The sequence below is a fragment of the Erythranthe guttata genome, chromosome 9, assembly GCF_056151865.1.
Source record: "Erythranthe guttata isolate IM_541 chromosome 9, IM_541, whole genome shotgun sequence".
Classification (NCBI taxonomy): domain Eukaryota; kingdom Viridiplantae; phylum Streptophyta; class Magnoliopsida; order Lamiales; family Phrymaceae; genus Erythranthe; species Erythranthe guttata.
This window is the reverse complement of record NC_142541.1, coordinates 12,475,337-12,497,592: the sequence shown is the minus strand read 5'-3', so window position 1 is coordinate 12,497,592 and position 22,256 is coordinate 12,475,337. Positions and strand designations below refer to the sequence as shown.

Below are 22,256 nucleotides of genomic sequence, written 5' to 3'. Positions count from 1 at the left end.
GGGGAGGAGGAAGTGGCAAGCCAGAGCTGTTAGCTGTGTCACACTCCCCCGAGCAGAAGTCTCAAGGCCATCTTGCGCGCTACGTGATCTTGTTTGCCTTCCCACAGACGGCGCCAAAATGATGATGCTAAAGTTAGATCACCTTAGAGAGTTGAATTATGATGAGCTGGAAGAGCATAGTGGATCACTGGCTCACGAGCTTGATGACCTTGAGATACCTGTGATCACAGAACACGTAAACTAAGCCGGGGGTTGATCCGGCGGAAACCCCTCCGACGCTCAAGTCAGACGTGCTGATAGTATAAATAGTCCAGATAATACATATTTTAGTATTGCTCAGTTAATCGGACGTACCTTAAGGAATGAGTTCAAACCTTTATTTATAGCTTAGTTGAGATTGTCGGGCCCAAACCTTACTTAAAGGTGATTGGGCCTCGGTGATAATGATCTTCGATATTGGGTTTGTGGCCCAGTATGTAAATAATTTATAGGCCCACTGGGTTGACCCAATTATGCATATCATTACTCTCTTATTTAGATATTTTTTTTACGGAAACCCCTTCGTTAAAATGGATGTGCAAGGTAATATATAGATAGGGGTGCAAGTTGGAACGGAATTTCCAATTTCCGCAGGTTCCAATCCGAAAAGTTCCATTTTTGGAACAATTTTTTTCATTCCGACTTCCGAAATTCCGATTTCCGAATATTTCCGATTTTTTCGGATTGGAATTGGAATTATATAAAATAAATTTGGAATTTCCGATCCACTTTAATTTCGGAATTAATTCCGAAATAATCCGATTTTTTTCCGAAAAATACACCTATAAATAATATATATTATAATACTTATTTTTCCGAAAAATACAAATGTAAGTTTTGTTTTAGAATTTTGACATAATGAATTGTTGTTAGAAGTTTTATTGGATATTATGTTGTGTTTATTTTTATTTTTATTTTTTTTAACTGAATTTAGTAGTTATTAGTTTTACTTTTATCGACGTGGATGTTCTTATTTTTGAAATATTATGAACATTTTAGAAAATCTCGGCTAAGTTTTGAAATTTTAAAGCTTATTTGATTTCCGATTTTTTCCGAAATTCCGAATTTTCCGGTCTTTTGGAATTGGAATGAGTTTTTAGATTCCGAAAAATTTGGAATTGGAATTGGAATTGATTTTGTACTTCCGATTTTTTTTGGAAATTTTCCGAAAAGGCTTATTCCGATCCGATCCGATCCGATCCGATCCATCCCTATATATAGATGAGGGGAATTGTAATTCCTCAAATACATGGTTTTTTTTTTTTTTTTTTTTTTAATTTTTTTTTAATTTTTTTATAAATAATTTAAACTTACTTTAGGACCGTAATTTACCCTATAATATATGTGCGTAACATTATACTTACTTTGCATATATCAATGTGTATCTATGATGCACTGAAACTTCAACCCACACACGTTTTCATGTATCGGAAACATTTTGGAAACCGAAACTCCATGATACCTGTGGGAAACGTTTTGGGGCCAATTCCATAAATATTTAAAAGTTTTCGGGATGTTGCCGATAATAATAAAAAATTAAAAACGCGTTTCCCCGCAAAATAAATCCAAATTTCATTTTAAATAAATACTTCGAATTACATACACTTAAAAAAATCTGAAATATTATACCTCCTTTTCACTTCTAGTGGAGTTTTAATATTTTTTGTAGATGTTAATTTTATACTACAATAAATTTATATGCTCCCAATGCAAATATGTGGAATGATATTAAACATTATAATATTTTTTAGAAATTATGAATGCACCCCTATATTTTTATTATTTACGCGTTTCCCCAACATTCCCGTATCCAACTTTTTGGAAAACAGAGTTCCCCATATCCACATTCCCGTGTCCGTGCTACATATATATGTATATATGTGTTACTGAGTAAATAAAAGATCACAACTATTATATTTCACCCAATATGCTTAAGCAGTCACAAAACCTTGAATTTAATTTTTTATTTTTTCTGGGCAGATACTAAGAAATAAAATCTCAGATTCTAGTGTGTTTCACAATTCCAGCATGACAAATATCACTAATTATTCTTACTGGCAAGGAAATTAGCTTATGATTTTTTTTCTTGTCATGCTAAAACCTTGTCAGAAGAAAGAAGAAACAAGCAACATTAGACATATAATCTTATATTGAAACAGCATAATGTATTTAATTCTACAGTAGAAACAGAACCACAAACAAAATTCCTCATGAAAACCATAATTCAATATTCATAATTACATTAACTAATCCACATTCATGATCAAACTAATTTAATTAGTTAATTAATCCTCCTCGAACCAAGCATGACGAAGAGCAACTTCAGCCGTTATCCTATTCTCCGGATCGTAACTCAAAAGCTTGCTTAGCAGATCAAATCCAATTCGTGTAAGCATCGGAAACTCGTCTCGTGTCAAAGTACAAGGCAGTTGACCAAAATTAGCTACACTCCCCGGCAAACTCGTAAATCCGGGCCAGATATCCTCGTTCGGAGTCCCCAAAACCCTATACACACACTTAATCTGATCCAACTCAGATTCCCCTCTGAAAAGCACTTGTCCCGTAAACAACTCCGCCATTATACAACCAACCGACCACATATCCACAGCACTCGAATATTTTTTCGCTCCGAGTAAAATTTCTGGAGATTTGTACCAACTAGTGCCTACACTCGGTGTATACAATCCCGACCTGCTTCCAAACGAACGGCACATCCCAAAATCGCATATCTTCAAATTTAATATCCCTTTTTCGTCCTTGTTCACGAGAATATTCCCCGGCTTCAAATCCCTATGCATCAACTGATTCGAATGCAGAAACTCGACCCACCCCCTCCAATAATTGCGTCATCAAACACTTGACCTCGCTCGGATCAATAATAAAGGGCTCGTCTTTCTTCTTGGATTTGATGTACTTATTCAAATCACGTTCGAAATACTCCATGACTATATAAACGGGGTCTTCTTCTTCTTCGTCGTCAAAATCATTACCGACGAGAACTTCCTTTAATCGGACGATGGAAGGGTGAGGAAGAAGGGACTCGAGTACGTCGGTTTCTCGGAAGGAAGATATAGAAGTTCCGTTGAACTGTTGTTTGATGGCGACGATTTCTCCGGTTTTCAAGTGGCGAGCTTTGTGTACAACGCCGTAAGTTCCAGATCCGATTATATCAATACTTTGATAACCAGAAATATTAATAAGCATACCGGAGGAATATTCTTTATTTGTTTTTCTTCCGATAATCTTGGAGGATACATCGTCTTCGTCGTCGTCGTCGTCACTTTGAATAAAAGCGCAGTCAAGTTTGGGTTTCTTGACAATAATATTTTGAGGCGGTTTGGATTTGAAAGCAGCTCGTTTTCTGGACCCATAGATAGAAGCATAGAAATTCTTCTTCCTGCAACAATTCGGCGGGGCGGCCACCACTTCGGCGGCCATGGAAACTTTCTCTCTCTCTGAAAATGAAATCTGGTGTTACGTGGTTTGCAAGGTATGAGGCGATTGATTAGGGTTTATATAGAAAGAAGATTGATTCATGTTAGGGAAGTTTTTGAACGTCATTAACCTTTCCTTACAGAACTCAACGTTTGTTGTACTTCTACTCTCTACTCCCTTTGTAATTAAATCAAATACTTAACTATTGTGTTCCAATCTTTAGGTTTGTCTAAATTCTAATCAAATCAAATCTTACTAAATTAAAATAATAATAATAATAATAATAATAATAATAATAATAATAATAATAATAATAATAATAATAATAATAATAATAATAATAATAATAATAATAATAATAATAATAATAATAATAATAATAATAATAATAATAATAATAATAATAATAATAATAATAATAATAATAATAATAATAATAATAATAATAATTATTATTATTATTATTATTATTATTATTATTATTATTATTATTATTATTATTATTATTATTATTATTATTATTATTATTATTATTATTATTATTATTATTATTACTATTATTTAAAAAAATGAAAGTAATTTAAGGTGTAATATTTCGTTTGAGAAACAAATTAAAATGCCTTGTTTAGATATGGCTGGTTAGAAGTTGAATAAGGGAAGTGATGAGATTGGAGTGAGGCCTTGCAAATTGCAATCACAATGTATACTAACAAATCAAGAAAACAAGAATCAGTTAAATTTTATGCTTTTGGATGAGGTAATTATTAACAGGGTATTGGAACAAAATAAAGATTTCAAAAGCTCGAAATTTTTAGGGTTAAACCTCAAAAATTTGAAAATAAGGAAAAAGTTGTACACATGCCTCGAGAATATCAGCAGCCCAGACACTTGAACTGAGACATCAAGGCACATAAATCACAAAAAGAAAGCATGCAAATCAGCAACAAATTATCTCTGCACAGTGAAGAAACATTCTTACTTTTCACACTGTCAAATGAGCAAAGTAAATCAATGTTCTGAAAACCGGACCGGACATTGACCCGGCCAAGCTATCGGGTCACGGTTGGACCGGTTCAACCGGGGTCCAACCGGGTTTTTGAATAATTTATTTTTAATTATTTATATTTAATTTATATAAATACGTAAAAATAGCCTGTTTATCACCAATATCAAATATTCATATGAGTTAATCATAAAATTATAAATCACACCATAAAATAACAGGGAACATAAATCAGAGTCATCTTATAAGTCAAAACTCAAAAGTTAACATTTAATTTAAATCAAAACTCAAAAATAAAAAAAATTAAAAGGTCTTGCATCCAAAGCAAACATTTAAAATAAGTCTCACTTCAAAATCAAATATTTAAAGCAAATAGTAAATGCATATGAAAGACACTATCATCTTCATATATCACTCTTCCTCGTACTCATCTCCAATTTCATCTTCATCTCCTCCATGGGATGCCATCACATCGAACTCATGCTCTTGACAATAAAATAAAAAATAAAAAAAATTAATCGATTGAAAATAATTTTAAACTATTTAAATTTCATGAAATAAAGTGCATATAAATTAAAAAACAAACCTTGTGTGCTTGACTCTCCAACGCCATCCTTTGGATATTCTTCTTGCACCATATTTTCAAGTTCATCATAGTCAAGTTCTCATTCTTCCTCATTTTCCACAATCCAAAATTCCATTTTTTCAATTGACTCGTAATCAACTGGGTCGTATGATCTCTTGGAGACAGCCAACCTAAATAATTATAAATAATTGTAACATTAACATGAACAAAAAGAATTAATATAAGATGATTATTTGTTAAAAACTACAAAATTAACTTTAAAGACTTAAAGTAACTCACCTATTTTTCAATCGCAAATTATAATGAACGTAAACAAGATCGTTCAGTCTGTTATGCTCCAATCTATTTCTTTTCTTGGTATGGATGCGTTCAAATACGTTCCAATTGCGCTCACATCCAGAAGAAGAAGCAGTTTGACTAAGAATTCTTATAGCCAATTTTTGAAAGTCTGGCGCGTCGAAACCGAACAATCTCCACCATTCATCTATTTTAAAAAAAATTATGAAAGACATAATCATTAATTAATAATTACTAATTAGTAAAAAATGCATTTTATAATTTATATATACTTCAAATATATAATATATAAAATTGTAAAACAGGTAACAACAGAAATAAAATAAATATTAAATAACAGTAATATGAATCGATCTTTACCTGGTTGGGTGATTTTACTACAAGTTAATGCCGTCGGATGAGCAAAACATCTCTCGCGATCACGGAAAATTCTTAACTCATCCAAAATCGCTATGTTATTGACGTCCTCCATTTTATCTATCACATTCAAAACTCCACCCATAATCTCAGGCTCAGTACAAAAAGCAGATTTGTCATACTGAAAAGCAGGATTCAGATAATACGCTGTTGCATGAAGATCTTTACGCAGCATACGATCCCATCTACTGTCAATAATATCAACATAGGGCTTGTACAACTTTATCTTGTTTTTAAATATATTCATAATCCCCTTTCGTGCTCTAAACATGCCCTCATAAATATAACCCATAGATGGTTTTTCATCAGTATCACAAAGACGCACAAGTCGTATCAATGGCGTCATAACCCTCACAATCACCAAGCAGTTATTCCAAAAATTCTCATCCAACACAATTTGTTTTACTTCTCTACCTTTTTGCATCTTTAAATATTGCTTATAGTCAGGACTAACAACCAATGCTTGCAAATCATCCTTATGCGCATACAAACTTTGTAATGCAATAAAGGTAGTTGCAAATCGAGTTGCACCAGGACGGATAATTTCTCGCCACCCCTTTCGATTTCTTAACCAGTTCAAGGCGAACTTATGATTATACACAAAAACAGTAACTTTTGATGCAAGAATGGCTAAAGATTGAACTGTGGGCATATCTCCAACATCTTTAAATATCAAATTAACACAATGAGCTGCACAAGGTGACCAAAAAATGAATGGATATTTCTCCATGAGTCTAGAACCCGCAGCTTTATAATTGGCCCCATTATCCGTTACCATATGAACAACATCACGAGGACCAACCCACTCCACAATATCAGCAAACAAATTACACAATGTATCAGCATTTGTGCAAATATCAAAAGCATCAACAAATTTGATAAATAAAATCCCCTTTGGACAATAAACCAAAAAATTAATCAAAGACCTTTGCCTAATGTCAGTCCAACCATCCCCCATTATGGTACAACCAGTGTCAGCCCAAGTATCTCTAATAGAGTCGTCAATCATCAACGTAACATGTGTCTCAGCATCATTCAATAAATTGACACGCAAAACATGATAAGAAGGATGTGTATATCCATGACCCATACTAGCTATTTTATTGATCGCAGCTTGAAAGTAAGGTGAAGTGCAAGCATTAAATGGAATACAAGCATCATAAAACCACAATGCAATGGCCAAGTCAGTATCTTTCCATTTGTCTTTACTTTGCATGCATGCTTTAATACTAGGTTGGGAAGAAAGACTTACACCTTTTTTACAAAATGAGTCAATAGCATATGAAGCTTTCCTTTTTCCATTCGAAACCTGTGTTTGAGAAGGAATTTCCAGAATTTCATCTTCTTCGTAAGCATCTAAATCTTTAGCCATCGTTTTCTTGGCCTTACTTTTTTGCGCATGAGCATCCAACAAATCTTTGATTTCAAGCTGAACCTCTAAACTAACTTTTTGGCATGCAGTCACAGTTCCTTTAACCCCAGAAAGGTGTTGCTTCATCCTATTAATACCTCCACATGCAAATATTTTTTTACAAAATCCACAAATCCATATCTTCTTCCCTTTCACATTTGTACCCCCAGTAACATATTTCCATGCTACGTCTTTCTTTTGTCTAATCGATGGAGCTGATGAAGCTTGTGTCCCGAAGACGTTGCATTGTTTTCAGCCATACTTTTCTAATAAAATATGAGAAAATTAAAAAAATAAGCATAAATTGTCTTTACTTTTCATTATATTTGATTGTATGTGCATGCCTAAATATTAAATACATATAAAACTACAAATTATAAAGTCGAAAGCAACTAACTAATGTATCCATGAATCAACTAACTGAAACAAACTGCAACGGTTATGACCGTTAGTCACAAACGGTGTCGTTTTGGTGAAAAGAAATTAGAGGAAGAAACGCGTTTTCACTTACAGAGACGCATTTCTTTATCACGAGGAAAGAGGAAGAGAAGCTGAATTATGAGCACCACTCGCGAGGTGACACGTGGACTGGTTGTTAGCTGCTAAATCAAGTTGTTAGTTAGCCTAAATCATCTATAAATAGGAGTTAGTTAGGCAATTGTAAAGCATCGAAGATCAGAGAGGGTTTCGCCCTTAAGCAATAACACATTCAGTTTTCAATTCCTTTCATTTCATTTCTCTGTTCTTAACAAGTGGCCATCAGAGCGGATTCCTGGCACCAGACGCACTCTGAAAACCCTACCAATGGCGAAGACAAACAACGCTTGGATGGAAGCAGTGGAGCAGCAACTGGTAACAATGGAGGATCACGTGAAATCCATGGAACAACACGTAGCGAGCTTATTCGGCGGACAGCAGAATTTACGATCGAAATTACAATCGGACCTCGAAGAGAAGATCGGCACAGCACAGAAGAAGACGGATACTCGATTTGATGAAGTATTCAAACGATTTGACGAGTTAGGGAAGTTAATAGCAGGACGCCATGGAAATGAACCAATAATTGGGGGAAACTCACCGGGAAATCTAGCGGCGCAACCGTCGCGATGGCGGCCGGAGGTAAGCAAACGGAGGGTAATTATGGGGGTAATAGTGGATCCTCGAGAGAAGGAGGCAGCAGTGGCGGTCATTAAGGACCAAAGGTAGATTTTCCTCATTTCAATGGAGAAAATCCGAGGGGTTGGATTCGTAAAAGTCAGAAATACTTTTACATTACGCGAATGGCGGAGCATGAGAATGTAATGTATGCCTCAATGTATATGGAGGGAAATGCTGATCATTGGTATGCTGATTATCTAGAGGGAAGGGAGGCAGTAGATTGGCACACATTTGTTGATTTGGTGATGGAGAGATTTGGAGAGGAGGAAGATGATAGTTTGGTGGAAACTTTTAACAAGCTACAACAGGAAAGCTCAGTTGAAGCGTACAGGGACAAGTTTGAAGAACTCAAAGCATTCATGTTGCACATGAATGGAACACTCTCAGAAACATATTTTATTATTAGTTTCACCAGTGGATTGAAAGAAGAAATTCGAAGTATGGTCAAATTGCTCAAGCCTCAGACGTTGAAAGCAGCCATTAGCATGGCAAAGCTGCAAGAGAGAGCACTGGACCAGTTGCATAAGAGCATGAAATCATACCAAAAAGGACCATCTACGGGGTATAAATGCATCAAGAGTAGTTATGGGGAGTTCACTGCTAAGCACAATCCTCTAGTAGAAGAGAAGTCTACACCAATTAAGAGACTTTCCAATGCAGATTGGGAAGATAGAAAGAAGAGGGGACTGTGTTTTAATTGTGATGAAAAAATCACCTATGGTCATAAATGCAAGAATGTGTTTATGATCTTAGGAGAGGAGGTCAGTGAAGAGGAAGATTGTGAGGATGTGGAAGACCTTACTGACAGTGAGACTTGTAAAATTTTTGTATATGCAATGGCTGGCCAAGTTAGTGAAAGCACCATCAAACTACAAGGCATGGTAAACAAACAACCAATCACTATTCTAGTGGACACTGGCAGCACTCACACATTCTTAGATCCACACACAGCTAAGAGGTTACACTGTTTAGTAGAAGCTGCAAATCCAATGAATGTGGCAGTGGCAGATGGGAGGAAGGTTCAAAGCACTACCAAATGCTCTAATTTTCAATGGCAGGTGGGAAGCTATGTGTTTCAAACTAGAGTCAGACTACTAGAGTTGGGAGGATGTGACTTAGTAGTAGGAGTGGACTTGCTCAAGCAGCTTGAACCAGTCACCTTCCATTTTACCAAGCAAAGAGTTACAGAGTATCAAAATGGAAAGAGAATTTTATGCAAGGTCCTAGTCCATCTATAGCCATTCATGCCATCAGTGGAGAGAAAGTAGAAGCCCTCATTAGACAGGGAAAAGTTATGATTGGCTGCATCTGTATGATGTCTTCCACTGATGTCATTACCCCAACCACTTCAATTCCCTCTACATTGGAATCTACTTTGGCTGCCTTCTCAGATATATTTCAAGAGCCTACAACACTTCCTCCTGAGAGAGGTGCTGAACATTCTATAGTGATCAAATCAGGTATGGCACCCTTCAAACTCCAACCTTATAGATATCCTTACCTTCAAAGGAAAGAGATCGAGAGATTAGTTGATGAAATGCTTCAAAGTGGGATTATACAAGCCAGTGTGAGCCCTTTCTCATCACCAGTTTTGCTGGTCAAGAAGAAAGATGGCACTTGGAGGTTATGTATTAACTATAGGAAGCTAAATTCCATTACAGTTAAGGATGGTTATCCTTTACCTATAATTGATGACTTATTGGATGAGCTACAAGGAGCTCAAATCTTCTCAAAAATTGATTAGAGGGCAGGATATCACCAGATTAGGGTGAAACAGGAAGACATACATAAAACAGCTTTTGTCACTGCTTCTGGTCACTATGAATTCAAGGTGATGCCATTTGGTTTAACCAATGCTCCAGCTACATTTCAAGCATTGATGAATGAGATTTTTAGACCTCATCTTTGAGAGATACTAGTGTTTTTTGATGATATTTTGGTCTACAGCAAGAGTATAGAAACCCATATCATTCATCTTCATACCACACTGTCTATCTTGAGGCAACATCAACTGTATGCTAAATCCTCTAAATGCAGTTTTGGCCAACCTCAGATTGACTATTTAGGTCATATCATTTCTGCCAAGGGGGTGGGAGTTGATCCAGCTAAGATTCAAGGGGTTTTGGATTGGCCCATTCCCTCTAATGTCAAAGCCTTGAGGGGTTTTCTTGGTTTGACTGGCTATTACAGAAAATTTGTCAAGCAATATGGCATTATAGCCAAGCCTCTGACTGAGCTGCTCAAGAAGGGTAACTTCAAGTGGAGTGATACTGCCACCATAGCTTTTGATCAATTGAAAGTGGCTATGGCTAGCACTAATGTACTACAACTCCCTGATTTTACTAAACCTTTCATACTAGAAACTGATGCTTGTGATGTGGGAATTGGGGCAGTTTTGATGCAAGAGGGTCATCCTTTAGTTTATCCGAGCAAAGCTCTTGGCCCTAGAAGTATGGGTTTGTCAGTATATGAGAAGGAGTTCTTGGCCATATTGTTGGCTGTTCAAAAGTGGAGGGACTATTTGCTGCATCAAACCTTCACTATCAGAACTGATCAAAGAAGTCTCAAGTATTTGTTGGAGCAGAAGATTACTACTTCTATTCAACAGAATTACTTAGCCAAATTATTGGGGTATAGCTACAGGATTGAGTACAAAAGGGGCAGTGAAAACAAGGCTGCTGATGCCTTGTCTAGAAGAGATGTTGGACCTGCTCTTCAAGGGACCATTAATGCAACTACTGTGTTACAACCTATGTGGTTGGAAGAGGTTCAACTCAGCTATACTAATGATCCCACAGCTCAAGAGATTATAGCTACTTTGACTGTTAGACCTTGGGATGTTTCTGAGTATCACCTTATAGATGGTCTACTGAAATTTAGAGGCAATTTATGTGGGGCTTTCCAATGATTTGAGACAGCAAATCATTCAGTTTATGCATGAATCTTCTTTGGGTGGTCATTTTGGGGTCCATAATACTTTCAAGAGGGTGCAAGGGGTATTTTTATGGCCACACTTGAAGACACAAGTTAAACAATTAGTGAGGAATTGTGGGGTGTGTCAGATCAACAAACATGAGAATAATAGATTGCCTGGGCTGCTACAACCTCTACCTATACCTGAACAGGCTTGGGCCTATATCACTATGGACTTCATTGAGAAATTACCCAAGTCTAAAGTGAAGGATACAATTTGGGTTATAGTGGATAGATTCACCAAGTACAGTTACTATATCAGCCTCAGTCATCCCATGAATGCATCATCACTGGCTCAGATCTTCATGGATCCGATTTACAAACTGCATGGCTTACCAAAATATGTGGTATCTGATAGGGATAAGATATTCACTAGTGTGTTTTGGAAAGAGCTATTTAGCTCCCTGGGAGTACAACAACAACTGAGCACTGCTTACCACCCTCAAACAGATGGCCAAAGTGAGAGGGTGAATCAATGCCTTGAGAGCTACTTGAGATGTATGTGTGGTAAGTTCCCTAGACAATGGCAAACATGGTTAGCTCTAGCTGAATGGTGGTACAATACGAGCTATCATTCTGCCATTAAAATGTCCCCTTTTCAAGCTTTATATGGTTATCAGCCCCCTCAAGTTGGATATGGACCATGGTTGGAGATCAAAACTGCAGGAGTAGAACAGTGGTTGATAGATCACACCAAGATGATTCAGCACTTGAAGAGTATATTGCAAGAGGCCAGGGATATGATGAAAATGCAAGCAGATAAGCACATAAGTGCAAGAGAGTTTGCCGTGGGAGATTGGGTGTTTCTGAAACTCAAACTGTATAAACAATTGCGTCTTAAGAAGAGCCCTATTTGGAAGTTGATGCCAAAGTTATGTGGACCCTTTGAGATACTCAAAAGGATTGGGGAAGTGGCATACGAGTTAAAGTTGCCGGAAACGGCCAAGGTACACCCAATTTTCCATGTGTCATTATTGAAGAGGCAAGTGGGAAATCAAGATAGGGTGGTGAGTGAACTGCCACCTATGACGGAGTCCGGAGAACTGCTGTTGACTCCGGTGAAATTATTAGCTCGAAGAATGGTCAAGAGAAATAACGCGGCAGTTGGGCAGATGCTGATTCAGTGGGCCCATCTTCCGAAGGAAGAAGCAACGTGGGAAGACAGCGAGGAGATCCTGCGCAGGTTTCCCTCGTTTCAGCCATGAGGTCATGTCTTTAAAGGGGGAAGGTTTGTAACGGTTATGACCGTAAGTCACAAACGGTGTCGTTTTGGTGAAAAGAAATTAGAGGAAGAAACGCGTTTTCACTTACAGAGACGCATTTCTTTATCACGAGGAAAGAGGAAGAGAAGCTGAATTATGAGCACCACTCGCGAGGTGACACGTGGACTGGTTGTTAGCTGCTAAATCAAGCTGTTAGTTAGCCTAAATCATCTATAAATAGGAGTTAGTTAGGCAATTGTAAAGCATCGAAGATCAGAGAGGGTTTTGCCCTTAAGCAATAACACATTCAGTTTTCAATTCCTTTCATTTCATTTCATTTCTCTATTCTTAACCCAAACAAGTAATTATTTGTGTACTTCAAACACCAATTTCAAGATTTATTTGTTAAATTATATAATAGTGAAAAGAATATAAATTCTATGTAATTAGATCTATTTTCCAATAAACGAATTTATAAATTTATAATCTGAAAAAAAAGTTTACCAGAGCGACGACAATTCCAGAACAACGATGCGGGTTATGGTTGATTTGGAGAACGGCAGCACTTGGAGAAGAAGAGAAGAAATTCTCAGTTTTTTTAAAGAAAAAGGGGTTGGTAGACCCTGGTACTTATTTTAATAAAAAATATGTTCTGTAACTTCTGTTGTCTTATTAGGGTAAAACTAAAAAGTGAGAATTTAATTATCAATTATTGTGAATCAGCCCACACAACTTCCTTTTCTTTTCTTTTCTTTTTTTTTTTTCTGGGCATTAAAACGACGCCGTTTTGGCTTCTTTTTTTTTTTTTTTTTTTTGAATTAATTAAAAAAGCGCCTGTGTAGCCAAAAAAACAGTTTTGAGCCGGGTTTTTGTAATTTTCGGTTTTATAGGTCTAACCGGACCGAACAAGGCACCGATTCGCGGTTGAACCGGTCGAAGCGGCCGGTCCGGTCCGGTCCGGATTTCAAAACATTGAAGGAAATAAAAAAGAGATGATTTATGAATAATAAGTGGACGTAATCCATGGAAAATAAACGCTTATTAGTTTAATCCTATCTGCACTTTCACCTACCTAAACAAACAAAAAGCATTAAATTTACACAGTTTAAAAAAAGAAAATGCTTTTTACGGTTTAAAAATTGCTATTTACCGTTCAAAGTAAAAAACAGTTTATCTCTCTAAAACCCCTAAAATTCTAAATTCTCTCCAAAACCACCCCATTCCAAACTTTGCAGAAATTTTTTTTTTTTTCGAAAAATATCGAAATCAACCAATTTCTTGCTTGGGCTTCGATTTTTTCAGGTAATTTCAACACCTACATGTGTTATATGCAATGGGTAACTCGATTTTGCAACCAATTTCATGTTTAAAAGCCCTACAAATCGATTTGTAGGGCTTTTAAAATTTTCGGAAATTTTATCCAAACGCCCAAGTCGGGCGCCGGCTGCATGAACGGACGCCCAAAGTGGGCGTCCGTTCATGCAGCCGGCGCCCGACTTGGGCGTGGAATCACAGTTTGGACGCCCGGTTTGGGCGTTTCCCGGGCGAACCGGCGCCCGGTCCAGTAAATTTAAGTTAGTAAATTTAAAATAAGTTAGTAAATTTAATATAATTTAGTTAATTCAATGAAATTATAATAATTTTATGTTTACAGGATGTCTAATTGGGTGAAAAAATTCGGACTGGGAAAAGGGAAAGGACCCCTGATTCGTCCTCCTGCAGATCCGGTGGAGGAGACTACTGCGGAACGGGAGGGAAGGACACATAATAGAAATGTTACCAGTTCTAAACGTCGTGGGGAACGCACTGGTGCTTTTGTACCCCCACGTACGATGATTGAGGAGGAGACAGAGACAGAGGCCGAGCAGGAGATGGATGCACACATGGATGCATATATGCATCCGCAGGAGTACGAGTACGATCCACAACTACGGTTTCAGCAGAAATATCAGTTTCCGGTGCCAGATTTTCCATCCGATGACGATTACGAGGATGTTCCGACTCCGACTCCGCCTCCTGTCCCGATGGGTGGTACTTTCGGTGGCTCTAATCCTGTCTCGAGGTCCCGCACCGCTCCCAGAAAAAAACTTCCTTCTCGACCTTGGATGTTGACTGGTGAGACACCCGGTGGACCTAAATACGCTCACTTGATTCCGAGTTTTGGAGCACATATTGCCTACGACATTTGGGAGGGAAAGGTAATAATTATTAATATTAATAAATTTTGTTTATAATATTTACACTTGATTGTGGTATACTTATATATGAATATATCTTTAACAGGGTCGACATATGGTTAAATTACGGTCGCACGCGAAGTGTACTTGGCCAGGCCCCGACGACGATGATTGCGTGATTGTTCGCTGCCTCAGCACAATAACCCACTAATAGAGGCTTTTATTGAGAGGTGGCAGCCAGACACCAACAGTTTTCACATGCCATTCGGTGAGATGACAATTACCCTCCACGACGTGCATTTCATCATGGGTTTGCGAGTTAGTGGAATTCGCCCTAACGTTTGGATGGATAAGGCCGACGCGATCCAGCTTGGTGCGAGAGCTTTCGGGGTCGACCCCGCACTTATGGAGCAGTGGTGGTATGGTGGCGGACCCCGGTTAGATGATTTGGAGGTGAAGTATGGCGACAATTCTACATTTCCTTCCGCGTATCGGGTACGAGCATATATTGCATACTTGCTCGGAAAGTTGTTGTTCGTGGATAAGAGTGGATCGAAGGTCAGAGCAGATTTTTTCCCACTGTTAGAGGAAATCAATCTGATTCGCGAGTATTCTTGGGGTTCGGCTACATTGGCCTATCTGTACCGACAGTTGGGCATGGCTACGCGAGCTGAGGCGGCGCAGATTGCTGGATGTCTGACACTATTAGAGGTATTATTATGGTCATTATTATTATTATTATTATTATTATTATTATTATTATTATTATTATTATTATTATTATTATTATTATTATTATTATTATTATTATTATTATTATTATTATTATTATTATTATTATTATTATTATTGTTTGTTTGTTGGTGTTGTTGATGTTGTTGGTGTTGTTGTTGATGTTGTTGGTGTTGTTGATGTTGTTGGTGTTGGTGTTGTTGGTGTTGTTGATGTTGTTGGTGTTGTTGTTGTTGGTGTTGTTGATGTTGTTGGTGTTGTTGTTGTTGGTGTTGTTGATGTTGTTGGTGTTGTTGTTGTTGGTGTTGTTGATGTTGTTGGTGTTGTTGTTGTTGGTGTTGTTGTTGTTGTTGTTGTTGTTGTTGTTGTTATTGTTGTTGTTGTTGTTGTTGTTGTTAATTATGCCGTATTATTATTTCCCGTACTGTAGTGTTGGATATATGAGTATTTTCCGTGTTTCCGGCCTCCGATGGTTAACGCACATGTTACGGGAGAGCCATGGTGTAAACGGTGGCAGGTGATACATCATATTCCTAAGGACGAGGATATACTTGTAGATTATCGTAGACGTCTCGATTCGATACATCATTTTATATTAATTATGCTTATTAATATATGTGTATTATTAAATGAATGTAGGTGAATTGGACGCCATTTGGATTGAATGTGGCATCTGAAGTTGGAAAGACGGTTCATCACGGGACTATTCGATGGATGGATACGGTCGAGCCTTATATGCCCGATACGGGCACGTTGATCGTCTGGGCCCGAATCCTCTTTGATTTTGCAAAGTCGGCCAGTATCTCGTTAAATTGATCTTTCATCATTGAGTGATATTGTGCCCAAAATGTGTCGAAGCCACCCGTGGACGATTCCAACCATCTCTTCAATGCTCTATGGTTGCTCTCCACCCTAATATGTTTAGAATATGCTATGTTTCAATAAACTACATGATAGTAAGTTAAGTATATATATTTAACCACTTATAAATAAATACCTGCTTGTCGATGTATTACCCAAATGGAAAATTAGATCCGTCCATGCTTTTACAAATTTCTCTTTGTATACGAGCCAAGTGTATTGGAGATACTCAATCAAATCTGGATAATTCGCGTACTCGTCCATCAAAGCTGTGTAATTCCTGGCGAAATCTTCTTCAGACACTGATTTTACCAAAGTTTGCCACGTACCAAGTACAAAAGCCGTGCCGCGACGCCTACTATTGCCGAGACATCTTGAAGCACGACACCCCACATTCATGTTAATGTGCCAAAGACATAAGAGATGAGGTACGGTCGGAAATACATTCTCTAGCGCCTTTATGAGCCCTAACTCTCGATCCGTCACGATGGCACTAGGTAGAGTCTGAGGGGGGAAAAGTCTCTTCAGCTTTTGCAACACCCATGTGTAATGGTCTTCATTTTCGTGGCGCAAAAATGCGACTGCAACAGTAAATTTTTTCCCGACAGGAGTAACACCAACAATCTCCAACAAAGGCAATTTGTACTGATTGGTTTTGTAAGTACTGTCAAGTAGTAATACGTACGGAAACTTACTTAACAATTCGACAGATTGACGGTGAGCCCACATCAAATCAGTAACTGCATGTGTTGTTTCATCAGTACGGAACCACTTGTAATAGTTATGCTCCTCAAGCAACCCAATCAAATGTTGCATCACTGTACGGTCACCCCTAGATAGTCTTTTCAATTTCGCCTTCTCATTGTATATTTGTTTCGAATAAGCATCGAGACCCAAACCATTTTGTCTCAAGTTAGCCAAAATCTTCTTGGGCGGCACATGACTTTGTGACAGATCACTAATGATCTTCGCCTCCTCCTGAGACAATGCACTCATCCCATGCCCGGACTTGTATATCGGAACATGATTATGCTTCCCGTACATTACTCTGACCTCCCATCTGTCATCCCATCGTAGCTCTCCGACAATTTGAAAACCACATTCTATTTTTTTGCTACCGGTCCTTCTCGGGCGCGCGTCTGGGTTAGTTGATGGACATTCTCGTTTTCCCCCGTATAGGTCACAAGTCAAAAAAATCTTTTTTTTAGGACTACTTCTTTTTACTATTTTCACAAAAAGACCTCTTGCAACGAACCTCACCCAAACCACTAACTCATCCTTCGAGTCAAACAACTGAGTAGTGGTAAAATAATCGGTATGATCAACTTCAATTGTAGACGTATCGTCCTGAAAAAAACGTAAACAAATTGATTTAAAAAAAAAAAAAAAAAAAAGGGTTTAAAACCCAAAAGCCCAACTCGGGCGCCCGACGGTGCAGTGCACGCCCATGTTGGGCGTGCAGTTGGCCTACAAACGCCCATAATGGGCGTGTAACAGCCAACTGCACGCCCAACATGGGCGTGCACTGCACTCTCGGGCGCCCGAGATGGGCTTTTGAATGTTTAGCCCATTTTTTTCGATCGAAAAGACGGAATTTTTACCTCGCTGTGTCCGCTATCCAGATCTTCATCCGATGAACTCATTTATGTTCGTATATCACACCAATAAGAATGATTTGTGAAGAAATCGTCTTGAGAGCGATTTTTTTTAGAGAGAGAGAGAGAGAGAGAGTCTTTGAACGGTAAATAGCAATTTTCAAACGGTAAAAAGCAAATCCCTTAAAAAAAGAGAGAGAGATAATTGAATTATTACCCCCAAAATCCTCAAAATAGCTAAAATAGGCTCCATACCTAAATTCGAATTCAATTTGAACCCCATCAAATTTTTACCCTGTCCAATCTGCCAACCCAGCCCCAGCAGCCCATAAGAACTAAGAACTAGGAAAAAGCTCATTCACTATTCAAATTCCCAACAAAGAAAAAGTAATGGTTATAATTCCTAAACAAACAAAAAGCATCAAATTTACAGCATTAAATTTGGATTCGCTGTGAATTATTGTGATAATGGGATTGATTACTGGATTGTGTTTCTAGGGTAACTGCTTCAAATTCCAACTCAAAGAACTCAGTATGACAGAGCTAAACTAAACAATACTTAATTGTTTAATTACGCACATGTAAGCTCAAATCATGTTTCATATGAACATAAATGGATTAAATTAATATAAATAAACATTTAAAATAAATAAATAAATGTATAATACTCGATCATTTTAAATTGTGATTAATGAGGGGCATGATTGCATGAAGTTAATTTAGAAATAAGACTTTATTTGTGAATAAGAAATATTATAATCTGCTGCTTTAAATTGCACAAAACCTAATTTAATTATTAATAAGAGCATCACTTAATTTCACATTCTCTTGTTTTAAACCATAAAGATATTTTTTGGTTGGTTAATTTGCAAACAATGGAAGAGGACATGTGAGATGGTTTATATCCTAAAGGTAAACTTCGTCAACTAATTCACAATTCAAGAATGCATTAATATTAATATCTAGTTGGTGCAGATGCCGACCCTTAGCAACAACAATGGAAATTAGGGTACGTTTTAACGTACATTTACCATTTTTGCTACGGGAGAGAAAGTATCCATATGCATGTAGTCTAGGGGTGGTAAATGAGCCGAGCCGACTCGCGAACTCGACGAACCGGCTCAACAAAGGCTCAAACTCAAGTCCGGCTCACCAACTGCTTATTTCTTATATATATATATATATATATATATATATATATATATATATATATATATATATATATACACACACACACTTATTATTAATAATAATAATAATAATAATAATTATTATTATTATTATTATTATTGTTATTAGTAGTAGTAGTACTACTACTACTATTATCTTATATATAAAAGAAACAAACGTTGGGCAACCCTAAAAATCCTAATGATATTTCAGTAATTATTTATGTTTAATATTTTTTCTCTACTAATTTTTAACTATAATTTTTAACAATTATCGAAATTAAAACTAACCCGTGAAGAATTCTACCTTATTGGTATTTATGTAATTATTTATTTTTAATATTTTTTCTCTACTAATTTTTTAACTATAATTTTCAACAATTACTAATCTCCTATTTTTCATCAATATATCTCAAATTTTAAGAGATAAAGCTAGAAATTCGATTGTTAAATCTTAGTCTATTTATTTGGATTATAAATCTTAATATGTAAGATTTAAAAAAAAACTAATGTTATATAAAATATGAATAATACTACATTATTAAATTTTACTATATTCGTGTACTATATTTTCTTATTATGTATTAAATTGATTTTTTTTTCAAAATTTAAATAATAACCCGTGCATCGCAATGCTAGTTATTGTTAATACTAAAAAAGTAGAATTGTTTTATTAGTTAGTGAATAACTAAATAGTAAATAGTTTATAATAATAAATAGAAGAAATATGCAATACGCTTCAAATGGAAAATATTTTGAATAAACCCAATTGACTTTTAAAGATTTTTGCCTACATCCAAGTTTCATTCTTAATTAGTGAGGCCCCCTGATCAGACATGATAAGACTAAATCGCCCTTATGTGGTTATGTTTTTAACGTGATACAATTCTCTCTCTCTCTCTCTCTCTCTCTCAATTTCTCTTTTTTTTTTCTTCTTTCTGCAGATGTGTAACCGCCGGCGCCCTCCTTTCTCTTTTTTCACACCACCGCCGTAGTCAGCTTGCCGCCCTTTGTCGGACGCATGATTTCTACATGGAGATTCCCCTTTTTCGTTATCTATCTCAATTTCTCAGTTCTTTTTTTTTTTTTTTCTCAGATCTGTCCACCACCACCACCGTAGCCGCCTCCCTACTCTCTCTTTCATTCACCGGCGTTGTCGTCGCCTCCCTCACCCTCCTTTTCGTTATTTTCGATTTTTTTTTTCTCTCCAGATCTGATGCAGCAGCATCAACGTGACTATAGTTTGGTTCGAATATGACTATTGTAGTTTTACTCGATTAGTGATTTATTAATTTCTCGAGTTCCTTCTCTCCCTTGATTTCCCTCTCTTTACACCACCATCGTCTCCACATAGATTTGTACACCACCACCACCGCCGCCGCTCGTTACCGCCGTCGCCTCCTTCGTTTCCACGTAAGGCTCTTTCTCTTTTTTTCGTTATCTTTCTCGATTTCTCAGTGGTTTTTTTTTCTTCAGATTTGTCCACCACCACCGTCGCCGTCTCACTTTCTTTCCTTCACCACCGCCGTTGTCGTCGACTCCCCCTCACCCTCTTTCGTTATTTTTCTATTTTATTTATGTATTTTTCGCTTCTCTCATTTTATTTTTATTTATTTTTAGATCTGAAAATACAGTTTCTGATCTGAACAGCAATAGTAACATGACTATAGTCATATTCGAATATGACTATAGTCATATTTATGTATTTTTCGAATATGACTGTAGTCATATTCGAATACGACTATTGTTGAATATGAATGTAGTCATATTCGAATGTGTTCTATCTTCTCGTTTTCAAGCTGACTTCTAATAACTAGATTCAAATTGTGATTTTTTTCTGTGGATGTTGATTCGATTGTTTTCGTAACCGATAGGGAATCTTCGTTGTTTTATATAATTTGGTAAACATGACTATACCACACTATATAATCGCAATTTTCAAGTTGAAAAAGTGAAAAACTGCAATATAAAATATGACTACAGTTAATATAATCACATATAGTCATATTCAACTATAGTCATATTCGGTATTGTAAACCTGTCGAGAAAAGAATTTTAATTTTTTGTTTAAAAAAAATTAAAATAAAAATTAATAAAATATTTTCATTAAAAAAATATTAAAAAATAAAATAAATAAATAATGGCTAAATAAAGTCCGAAAATAAATAAATAATGGCTAAATAAAGTCCGAAAATAATAACACATAAAAATTAAAAAAATCATTTTTTTATTTGGTAGCAAATTTTTAGAAATTTGGAAGCAGATTTTTAGGAATTAGATTATTGTTATGGAAATAGAGAAAAAAGAAATAATTGGGACTAATTATGCTAATTGACATAAAGGTAGAATTAGGAATAAAATTTCTAGGAGTTATCAGAAAGAAAGATATAAGAGGTGGGCATATCATCATTTCTTATCTATATGAGGGATTTATTGCTAATGACCTTTTATTATTATTTTACTAGCAATGTTGTCTAATTGGAAGTTTTTCAGCAAGTCAAACTTGGTTCAACATAGAATAGCTTCGAAGGTTCGCTTACACAACTCCAGCTTCGGAGCACTCGTGTTATGAAGCATGTACTGCGGTGCCACGTGCCATTTCACTAACAATAATGCAGCTCGATATTTAATGCCCCAGACCTATTTACGAAACCTCACCCGAACCTCCGGTCTACACGAAGTCCCCTAAAGCGATACAACTCCCAACCTTAATCTGAGCCTCTATAAGCCTATATATATCTCACTAATTTGATATAAATGTGATTATAGAAAAATAATATTAAATAACAATGTTTATGTTTATTACTTATATGATTGATCTCCTCTTCTATGTCTTGCGGTAATGTTTTCTTTGGCATTACGACCTTTACCACAATGATGCTGTCCATATAGACACGGCCATGGGCTGGTTTATGGCCCGGTACCGGCCCGTTGATGAACCGGACCGGCCCGTTGACTGGTGAACCGATCCCAAAACCGTGAACCGGCCCGTTGACTGGTGAACCGATCCCAGAATAGTGAACCGGCCCGTGTCCCTCGGGACGGGCCCGGCTCTAGAAATAAGTGAACCGTGAACCACCGGGCCGGCCCAGCGGTTCACCCCAATTAAAAAAAAAAAAAAAAAAAACTGAAAAAAGTTGAACCGGCCCGGTGAACCTGCCGTTATTTGCTCTTTTTTTAATTTCCCCCCCCCCCCCCCCC

The 22,256-nt window shown here is 36.8% G+C and overlaps 3 protein-coding genes across 3 annotated transcripts; all 3 read right to left on the bottom strand.

Annotated features, from left to right (window-relative positions):
• Nucleotides 1-2,324: 2,324 nt before the first annotated feature.
• LOC105974003 (cyclin-dependent kinase A-2) lies at nucleotides 2,325-3,477 on the bottom strand. The gene is made up of 2 exons (XM_088822775.1): nucleotides 2,902-3,477; nucleotides 2,325-2,840 (listed from the first exon to the last, which is right to left on the bottom strand). Exons 1-2 carry the CDS (start codon nucleotides 3,475-3,477, stop codon nucleotides 2,325-2,327), a joined length of 1,092 nt encoding a protein of 363 aa, XP_088678901.1.
• Nucleotides 3,478-5,142: 1,665 nt separating this feature from the next.
• On the bottom strand, nucleotides 5,143-6,735 carry LOC148768124 (uncharacterized). The gene is made up of 3 exons (XM_088823550.1): nucleotides 5,721-6,735; nucleotides 5,343-5,547; nucleotides 5,143-5,233 (listed from the first exon to the last, which is right to left on the bottom strand). The coding sequence occupies exons 1-3, from the start codon at nucleotides 6,733-6,735 to the stop codon at nucleotides 5,143-5,145; spliced, it is 1,311 nt and encodes a 436-aa protein (XP_088679676.1).
• A 9,426-nt stretch (nucleotides 6,736-16,161) lies between these two features.
• Nucleotides 16,162-17,934, bottom strand: LOC148768123 (protein FAR-RED ELONGATED HYPOCOTYL 3-like). Its single transcript, XM_088822774.1, has 4 exons — nucleotides 17,893-17,934; nucleotides 17,547-17,638; nucleotides 16,428-17,351; nucleotides 16,162-16,342 (listed from the first exon to the last, which is right to left on the bottom strand). The coding sequence occupies exons 1-4, from the start codon at nucleotides 17,932-17,934 to the stop codon at nucleotides 16,162-16,164; spliced, it is 1,239 nt and encodes a 412-aa protein (XP_088678900.1).
• Between the last annotated feature and the right edge of the window lie 4,322 nt (nucleotides 17,935-22,256).

What these genes read in the sequence shown, in the direction of transcription:
- LOC105974003 (XM_088822775.1), bottom strand. Translation starts at nt 3,477, where the DNA reads ATGGCCGCCGAAGTGGTGGCCGCCCCGCCGAATTGTTGCAGGAAGAAG. An exon ending in TTATTATTGATCCGAGCGAG is followed by an intron (nt 2,841 to 2,901) that starts GTCAAGTGTTTG and finishes CATTCGAATCAG; the next exon opens with TTGATGCATAGGGATTTGAA.
- LOC148768124 (XM_088823550.1), bottom strand. Translation starts at nt 6,735, where the DNA reads ATGGGGGATGGTTGGACTGACATTAGGCAAAGGTCTTTGATTAATTTT. An exon ending in TAGTAAAATCACCCAACCAG is followed by an intron (nt 5,548 to 5,720) that starts GTAAAGATCGAT and finishes TTTTTAAAATAG; the next exon opens with ATGAATGGTGGAGATTGTTC. An exon ending in AATTTGCGATTGAAAAATAG is followed by an intron (nt 5,234 to 5,342) that starts GTGAGTTACTTT and finishes ATAATTATTTAG; the next exon opens with GTTGGCTGTCTCCAAGAGAT.
- LOC148768123 (XM_088822774.1), bottom strand. Translation starts at nt 17,934, where the DNA reads ATGAGTTCATCGGATGAAGATCTGGATAGCGGACACAGCGAG. An exon ending in TGGATAGCGGACACAGCGAG is followed by an intron (nt 17,639 to 17,892) that starts GTAAAAATTCCG and finishes CGTTTTTTTCAG; the next exon opens with GACGATACGTCTACAATTGA. An exon ending in GGTAATACATCGACAAGCAG is followed by an intron (nt 16,343 to 16,427) that starts GTATTTATTTAT and finishes TAAACATATTAG; the next exon opens with GGTGGAGAGCAACCATAGAG.